This window comes from Callorhinus ursinus, unplaced genomic scaffold (genome assembly GCF_003265705.2).
Source record: "Callorhinus ursinus isolate GAN/ISIS: 27379988/994484 unplaced genomic scaffold, GSC_fseal_2.0 scaffold51, whole genome shotgun sequence".
NCBI lineage: Eukaryota > Metazoa > Chordata > Mammalia > Carnivora > Otariidae > Callorhinus > Callorhinus ursinus.
Window position 1 is genome coordinate 2,303,558 of NW_027397113.1, and position 9,172 is coordinate 2,312,729.

The window sequence follows — 9,172 nt, forward strand, 5'->3', positions numbered from 1 at the left end:
CATCCACCCATCCACCCATCCATTGAGCTTGATCTGTTGCTGATGTGCTCTAAGGGAAGTGAGAGCTGAACCCCTCCTCCCCTCCACCGCCAGGCAGCAGCTCAGAGGTGATGGGGTGGAGCTGCCGGTATGGACCATCCTCTGCACACACAGCTTACTTAGACAAAATCAGGAAGCTTCCACAACGTAAATCACAATGTAAACCTACATGGGCTGTAAACTCTGTGCAAGCAAGTACTGGCTATCCTGTTATCCAGCCCCTGGCACTGTAACTGGCCCAAAGAGGGAGGATCATCTATGTCTGTTCAAATCAAAGTGAATTGTGCATCAAATTGCAGTGGTATAAAAGAGTTTCCTCTATTAGTCATATCACAGCACAGAAGAAAACTCTTTGTATGTACAAGTGCATCAGAGGACATTATGGAGAAAGTAAAGACAATCTACAAATGGGAGAAAATATTTGCATATCATATAACTGTAAGGGTTTAACATCCAGAATATACAGAGTTCCTACAGTTCAACAACAAAAAAAACAAACAACCCATAAAAAAACAGGCAAGGGAACTGAATAGATAAACAAAGAACATATACAAAGAGCCAGTGAAAAGATGCACACATCATCAGTCATTAGGCCAATGCAAATCAAAAGGACAATGAGATACCATTTCACACCTATGAGGATGGCTGCAATTTAAAAAAATGCAAAATAACAAGTGTTAGCGAGGATGTGGAGAAACTGGAACTCCCTTCTGCATTGCTGGTGGGAGTATAAAATGGTATAGCCCCTGAGGAAAACAGGGGTTCCTCAAAAAAGCTAAAGACAAGATCCAGCTATTTCACTTCTAGGTGTATGGCCAAAAGGACTGAAAACGGGGATACAAACGGGGACTTGTTTGCAAATTTTCACTGCAGCACCATTCACAACAGCCAAAAGTTGCAAATAATTCAAGTGCCCGTGACAGACTAACGGATACACAAACTGTGGTGCTTCCACACAGTGGAATATTATGGATCTGACACTTACTAGGATATGGATCGACCTTGAAATACATGCGAAGTGTAATATGCCAGACACCGAAGGACACATACGGCCTGATGCCACTCAGGAAGTACCCAGAATAGTTAAATTCATAGAGGCCAGAAGGAGATTAGAGATGACGAGGGGCTGGGTCAGGGGAAAGGGGACCTATTGCTGAACGGGTACTCAGTTTCTGTTTGGGACGATAAAGGCAAGTTTTAGAAATGGTGGCGATGCTTGCACAACACTGTGAATGCCGTGGATGCCGCAGAAGTATACACTTACGATGATTGAAATGTTATGGATGTTTAACATCAATTTAAAAGAACAAAAACAGGGCGCCTGGGTGGCTCAGTTGGTTAAGCGACTGCCTTCGGCTCAGGTCATGATCCTGGAGTCCCGGGATCGAGTCCCACATCGGGCTCCCTGCTCAGCAGGGAGTCTGCTTCTCCCTCTGACCCTCTTCCCTCTCGTGCTTTCTATCCCTCATTCTCTCTCTCTCTCAAATAAATAAATAAAATCTTTAAAAAAAATAAATAAAAGAACAAAAACAAAAACAAAAAAAACCAAACACAATTCCCTTACCTACTCCCCCGCTACTCCGGGGGAAAAAAAAAAAAAAGCTCCTGTTTTTCCTGTTCCAAAAATCATGCAGCTGCTCTTCAGGCTTCTCTTATCTGCAGCCCCACATCCAATGTGTGGGCAATTCCTACCAGCTCTGTGTGCAACATACACCTCTCTCCCAACCCACGTCTCCAGCACTTGGTACCTGGGTTACTGCGAGAGCCTCAGGACCAGCTTCTGCCCTTCCCCCCTCGGGCCTGTTCTCTACGGAGGAGCCAGAGGGATCCACCCACACCTAAGTCATCCCCAGGCCTCCCTGCTCTCTGCTCCAGACCCCTCGAAGTTAATGTGGCCAGAAGCCCATCATAGCCTGGATTGTCCCTCCTGCTCCCTCCCTCCGGGGACCCTGGCAGCTCGAGGGACTTTGCACCTGCTGTTCCCACTGCCAGAATGCTTTTCCCCCACCTCCTTCAGGTAGGTGTTCCCATGTGTTCATCAGTGAGGGCTTGCCTGGCCCCCTGTTTATCCCACCTCCCCTGGCCCCCTGCTGCCCCTCATTTGGTTCTTTCCTGCTCTCCTTGTCTTCGTGGGTCATATTGCCAGCCAACACGTTGGCTATTTAATTGTCCTCCACGGTCAAGAAAGCTTCACAAGGGCCATGCCTTTGTCTGCTGTCCCGCAAGGCCCCAGGACGCAGTGCCAGGCACCCAGGAGATGCTCTGCAACTGTCTGTTGAGCGGGCGAGCGCAAGCTGCCGGAGACAACTTGCCCTTCCCTTCCCAGTGGAGAATCGGCGGTGGCACTCAGCCAGGCTGCCTGGGATTCAGACCCTGCCTCTGGCACTTAGCAGCTGTTTGACCTTCAACAGTGTCCCTCCGTGCCTCAGTCTCCTCATCCGTAAGCAGGTGCAGCACACAGAGAGTGACGCAACGACGGTGCAGCAACAGGATCTCCATGTGCCCCGCGCACAGCAGACTGCTCAGTGAACTTAGCTATCTGCCCCCCCCTTCCCTTCCTCCTCTCTCCTCTTCCCTCCCCCTTTCCTCCTGCTCTGCCCAGCGGGCCATCTGTGTCGTCAGGCTCATGGGACATCCCAGCAGGGTTTTGAGGTATGCCCAGGAGTGGGCTGGGTAGACACGATCTAATGGAGGGATGCCCACCTCCATCTCACCCTAACTCCACCTGCCCTTGTGGGAGGTGCAGACCAGGGGCTTATGAATAAGTAATGAGGGAGCTGCTAAAGGAGGCAGAGTGGGAAGTGGCATCTGTAACAATCGATTGCTCCAGGGAAGCGAGAACGAGCTGGTCCCAGGATAAGTCATGGAACGCCAGGTACGACTTCACACCTGGGTCTTATGGACTGGAGCTTGTAGTAAGGATGATGATGGTGAGTGGGAAGGTGACAATGAGCCAGTACTCGTGCGGAGTGGCTGAAAGGCAGAAAGGCTGCAGGCTCAAGTCATCCTCACAACAACCCTCTAGATGTAGAGATAAGGCCCAGAGTGGTTAAGTACGTTGGCCCAAGTCACACAGCACAGGCAGCAGAGCCGGGGCTCAGGATTGGGCACTAAGGCTGCACTGCACTCACTGCAAGAGATTCCGGGTCAAAGTGGGGTTCGCCTGCAAGTGCCAACGGCAGCCTCTGGGTCTTCATTACACCCAAAGAGCCAAAGAGTGGCGAACTGCTAGGAGGGTTTGTCACAGAGTTCTTCACATGCCTGCTTCGCTAGGACAAGGCACCCAGGGGCCAATCCAGGAACAGAGGTTGGGGCACCAGTTCTAAGGTCTTACACCTGTGAGCCCTGAAGCCCAGAGCAGAGGAAGCAGGGAGACCCTCCCTCCACATCCAGCCCTGAGGCAGGTGAGGCATCTGCACAGTCAATGTGTCCATGGATCAGAGCTGATCCATCAGGGTTCCCCCAAGCCCCACAGCTGAGATACGGCCCATTCTCCCACTTAAAGACTATAAAGACCAAAGTGCAGGCCCTCGGCTAGTCCCCTTTTGTGGGTGATTCTGCTTGTGATGGGGTAAGGGTCAGCCACAGCCTCACAGGAGTGGGCTCTAGGCTTGGAACCACCATGTACTGATTCTACGGTCTCAGTATCTTTGTCTGTACAATGCGGATGATTCTGCTCCCGCCTTGCAGGGTTGGATGGAGGACTAAAGGTGTGCAGTGCTGAATTCTGTGCCCAGGTAGAGGTAAGAGCTCGATTAGATGTCCACAAACATCTGTAGAGTTCGGGGCTCACGTAACCAGCCGCTTACAGAACGGGTCAAGTCTACACTCGAGCTCAAGGAGAGCGATGGAAAAGGCAGGCCAGCCTAGCCAGGCACCCCCTTCCCCCTCCTGCACCCCGCTCTGGCTGGCCCTCTCTCTCTTCCTCTCTCTTCCTCCTGAGCCCTTAATTTGATGAGTGTACAGTGTCACTTCTAGAAAGAAGCCAAATTGGGCTGCTTCAAGAGCAGACGTCACGATAAGTTTCTCCATGGGAATCCAAAAAGAAAAAAAGGGGGGTGGGGGAGGAGCGGCAGGGAGAAGGAGTCAGCAGCTTCCCATGCTGTAGTTAGCAGCTCGCAGTTCCGAGGTGGCATTCTGATTGTAGGGCACACAGTCCTACCCGGGGCGCTCCGGGAGGGTGGAGCTCGGCCGTGTAATTAAATACAACTGAGCGCCGGCTGTAGCCCCTGCCACCGTCCCGCCCGCTCCGGGGTTTATTTAGTAACCTCTGAACTGGGAGGGAAAATCATCCAGGAAACACGGCTTGGGTCATTTATTTTAAAATTATTGGTATAAAAATACCCAGGGTCGTGATTTATGTGCAGGGAGGGGCCCAGGAAGGCAGGAACCCCCCCCCAACTCCAGTCAGACCTCCTTTGTGTCCCCCACCCCGCCTCCGCCCCGCAGTCCCTCCGCAGTTTCCATGATGACTTCAAGTCATAGGAGTTACTTTCTATCGCAAATAAATCTCCAGAATAGCACGGAAATATTATGTGTATTAATAGCGCCTGTAAAAACATCCGAAAAGCTTCCATCCGCCGGGACCGTGGAGGCCGCACGGCTGGGAGATGCTCTCCCGGGACTGGGGACGCGCGGCCGGCCTGGCAGATGCCTGCCCCCAGCCCAGCCCGACCTGGCCGCCGGTGGTCTGTCTGCCGTCTGTTTGTCTGTGGCTGACCCCAGTGACCCGCCGCCGACCGAGCCCCCCTCCCCCGCCCCTCACCAGGAAGAGGCACGGGGGCCGGTCCCCACCGCCGGACACCGGGGTCCCCCCTCTCCTGCCCCCCGTGCACCCCTCAGTCCCGGGGAAATGGCCTTCCCCGGGCGTCCCCGACGCCACTGCCGCCGCGCTCAGGGTCCCTCGGCCCCCCCGCGCAGTCCCCGGATACTCACGGGCTGCGGGGGCTTCCTTGGGGGACAGCCCCTCGAGGTCGATGTCGCCCTCCAGCATGGCGCGGCTCGCTGCCGGGTTCTGGTGCGCCCCGGACGCGCAGCGTCCAGGAGAGGGGGCTACGCAGTCACCCCCTGAGGTCTTCGGCGGCTCCGAGGGCCAGGGGTCGAGCCCAGCTTGGGAGGGGACCGTCCCCCTCCTCCTCCTCCCAGACGCAGGACGCCCAGCCGCGCGCGCCGGAGCCCAACTTGGCCGCCCTCGCGCACCGCCGCCGCGCCGCTCCTCCCCCTGGGCTTTTTGGGCTGGGGGTCCCGGCCGGCCTCCCCGCCCCCGGGGCTACCTGCGGACGCCGCCCTCGCCCCGCCCCGCGCGCAGCGCGACGCCCCGGCCGCCACCCGGACACCGCGCGCGGGCGCGGGACGCTGGAGAAGAAGAGCGGCGCTCGGCCCGCGGGCCCGGCCCGCCCCCGGCCTCCTGCTCCACCGGGCGCGTCTCCACCCGCCCCGGACTGTCTTATCAGTCGGGGCGGCCAGTGGGGCCCCAGGGGGGCCGTGCGCGGCGCCCCCAGCGAGGGCCCCAGGGAAGGGGCGCTGGGGGGGAGGGGCAGAGACCCAGCCCCGAGAGAAAGAGGGCACTGCACGGGCAGATGCGCGAGTGGCCAGGGTTCAGCGTCAGTGGAGAGTACTCGGCCTCCTCCCCCAGGCGGTGGGACCCTAATTCATCACTCTGGCCATTTGTCCTGAGAGGAGGAGGGAAGCCCAGGGATGGGAAGGAGATATGGAGGTTGCACGGCAAGTGCCTGCCTGAACTTGAACCCCAGCCTATGTAGAACTTAGGCATCTTGGTAAAGGGCGAACTGTCCCCAGTAGGAGGGACAGTTGTTTGAGGACTCCAGTTAAGCAAGGCAAAGGGAACTTGGCCAGGGGCAGAGGTGGGGGGGCGGGGACTCTGACCCACATCCCCAGGCCTGCTCAGGGCTGGGGGGGCAGGTGCCACTCTCCAGCCCTGCTCGTTTTTAGAAAGCAAGGTCTGCACAATTCAGCATCCTCCCAGACAACCCAGATGCAGGCACCACGGAGAGCTGGGAGAGTCACAGGCAAGGCGCCTTCTGTGGCTACAAACCCCACACCCCTGACACCTCTGGATAAACACAATAAACTCTGACGCAGAGCTGCCCTAGACAAAGGGCGAAAGCTGCTCCCTGACCACCGCATGGGTGGTGGCGGGACAGGGACATCCTGACCTTTTGGAAGGTCGTCTCACACTTCGTGCACCCCGAGGAGGAGCCCGCCCATGCCAGGGACCCCGCACCACCTGCCAGGTAACACCCCCCAAGCCACTGGCTGTGGCTGGCCCCAGGTGGAGACAGACCCAGCCACCTCCGGGGCCAGACTTCATTCACAGGAAAGGAATCCATGCATCCTTGAGGACGAACAGCCCTCCCTGAGCCCCGCGGGCTGCCGGTACCCATGTGTGCTGCTTTGGGCACAAACACTCACTAGAAGTAGCAGCAAAACCACAAAGAAACATCTCCCGCGGAACGTTCTTCCCTGCCCCTGACCCAGAGTGCTATGCACAGAGAGGAGACTCAAGCCTTCCTCCTCCCAGCCAGGGAGGGAGAAAGGTCACCTGCTGTTGTCTTTAGTATTTAGCTTGTTTTCAGTCTGGACGAAGGATTTGGGTGGATGGAGGCCCCCCCCCCCGGCCCCCATGAAGAGTCTGCAGAAAGCCCCGAGAGGTGGGGGCTGAGTACCCCAAAAGCCTGTCTCTGGGGGGCAGAGGAAGCTGGACGGGAATCAGGTGCAGTGTGGGACCGTTGTTGGGGTCACATGACTTTCACAGAGCTTTTACATCTGACCCAAACCACTGTTGTGCAGGAGTGGAGATAAAAACTCATTTTTCTTGGAAGAGTCTGATAGCCAATGTGATACATAGCAATAGCTTGGTTGTATAAATACACAGAGAAAATGTTAGAGTTCTAACTCCTGGAACCATGAACTATAAACCAAAAAAACTCAAGGGAAAAAAAATGTAAATAGGTAACGGGGCTATTTTTAACCATCATTGTTTACCTTTTGGGGGGCAGGGAAGGGCTATTGTATATTTAGCCAGCCTTAAAATGCACATTATTTAATGTATTATTATTAGCAGAAATATGTTAAACAGCCATTAATAGATGTTGATTCATTCCAATTGAGGCTATTTTTCTTCTTTTCATCCCCTTGGCTCCAGTTAAGTTGTGCTCTGATGTGAAACCCTTCAGCCGAGTCCAGCATATGCAGAAAAGCCAGCCGTAGATCCAGACTGTTTAAAACGATGTTTGATCCAATCCAGTTTTAAAAAAGATATTTTAGTAAATACCTGAACCAGCTCGTTTTTACAAAGATCAGCTTCGGCTGCGATTTTGGTAAACATTGCTGTGCCAGAAGGATGGCAGGGCTGGGGAGAGGGGGGCTCCCCCGTGGTCTGAGCAGGCAGAGAGTGCACTGGGCGAAGGGGCACCGCGGGGTCCCCCCCAGCCCGTTTTGCAGGACCCCCATGCGGCAGTCAGGAGCATCCTGCCTGCGTCAGGAAGATGTTTACATCAAAAGCAGAGCCCGGCAAGTGGACCGGCGTGGGGAGGCCTCTGTCACAGCCATCATTACAGGATACAGTGGTAATCACACCACACCACCCTTGTAATTATGGGACATGGTTTCCCTTTTTGGCGGTGAGGGAGGGAGCGGAGGGAGCTCCCAGCGAGGCTGGGGCCAGTGCTCCTGCCCTGGGGTTGGCCCAGGTTTAAAATAGGCTTTGCAGGGAGAGGCCCCGCCCACTGGGACAGGCTCACTCTCCCTGATGCCTGGGCCTTATCACACAGGGTGGCCTACTAGGGACTCTGGGGGCCTCCTTCGAGACACTGAGCGAGCACGTGACTCACGGCAACATCACTCGTGGTCTCCACGGCTCCCAAACACTGCTCAGGGGTGGTTTAGAGGCCAATGGTTCGTTCAGAGGCCAGAGCTCACTTGACCAGCTGAGTGTCACCGTTCCTAAAGCTACCCCATCTGCAGACCCCAGTGTATCCCCCTGCAGTTCCCCAGGAGGACCCTCAGATAAGCCAGGAGATGCCCAAAGGTCACATTCACATACACTCTGCCCGCACTGTATTCATCCCCTGATCACGGTCATGGGTTGTTCAAAGAGTGACTTCTTGTGACCTCAGGAAGTCTGCTTTCAGTTCAACCAGGTTCTTGGAGCACCTGCTGTGGGCAGGGCCCCGACTCAGGGCTGGCAGAGGGTGGTTGCAAGATGAGCAGGAGGGGACCCCAGTCCCCCCGAGCCAGCATGCCGTGGGAGGAGACAAGCCTGGGGCCCCGCAGCCAGCCACAGAGGGGCTGGGACCCAGCCTCGGACAGTTGCTTCTTGGCACCTCAGTCTGTGCATCTGTAGGAAGGACCTTGGCAAAGGCTGCTGCTTCTAGAGGTTTTGCGAAGCTTGAAAGAGGATCCAACTTCCAGCGCAGAACCTGGCGAGGCGTAAGGGCTGGTTTGGAGGGGTGTTGGCTGCTTGTATCATGCTCAGGTCATGAAGGCCGGGGCCACGTGGTGGGAGTCGCTCCCAACAGAGCTCGGGCCTGGCAGTGGCCCCTGACCTGCGGGCCAGCAGAGGGGGAGGGTGGCTTTCTCTGGACGGAGAGGGGCTTTAGGGCAGAGGGAGCTGGGGGAGCGGGTGGAGACAGGCCAGCGTGGCAGGTGTTGGGTGTCCAGTGAGTGACGAGTCAGAAGGTGTGGCCAGATCAGACCAGGGCTCTGGGCTGTTGCCTTCAGCAGGACAGGGTGAGTCTTTTGATAAAATAAAAGAAAAAACACAACTGTATGGAGGTGAAATTCATATAAAATGAAATTAACCATTTTAAAGTGAACAGTTTAGTACATTCTTGATGTTGTGCCACCTTCGCCACTCTCTGGTTCCAGAACATTTCCATCACTCCCAGTGAAGCCCCTCACCCCATGGCAGCTCTCCTTGCTTCCGCCCCCCCAGCCCCAGCCATGGCTAGTCTGCTTCCGGTCTCTGTGGACTGTCCTGATCTGGACACGTCTTATCCATGCGGTCTTGCTGCTCTCACACCGTTTCTTTTTTCTTAATGGGGTTCATACATGATTTCTTTCTCGTAATGTTCCTAAGGTTCATCCACGTTATATATCAGAACGTCGTTTC

The 9,172-nt window shown here is 55.6% G+C and overlaps 1 protein-coding gene across 4 annotated transcripts in view; it reads right to left on the reverse strand.

Annotated features, from left to right (window-relative positions):
• The window catches only part of ANO1 (anoctamin 1), a 137,485-nt gene extending 132,304 nt beyond the window's left edge, over nt 1–5,181 (reverse strand). For all 4 annotated transcript variants that reach the window (XM_073883343.1, XM_073883342.1, XM_073883344.1 and 1 more), the window contains exon 1: nt 4,975–5,181. In XM_073883343.1, coding sequence (XP_073739444.1) covers nt 4,975–5,032 — 58 coding nt within the window. In that variant the 5' untranslated portion in view covers nt 5,033–5,181. The remainder of the gene's footprint in view (nt 1–4,974) is intronic.
• Between the last annotated feature and the right edge of the window lie 3,991 nt (nt 5,182–9,172).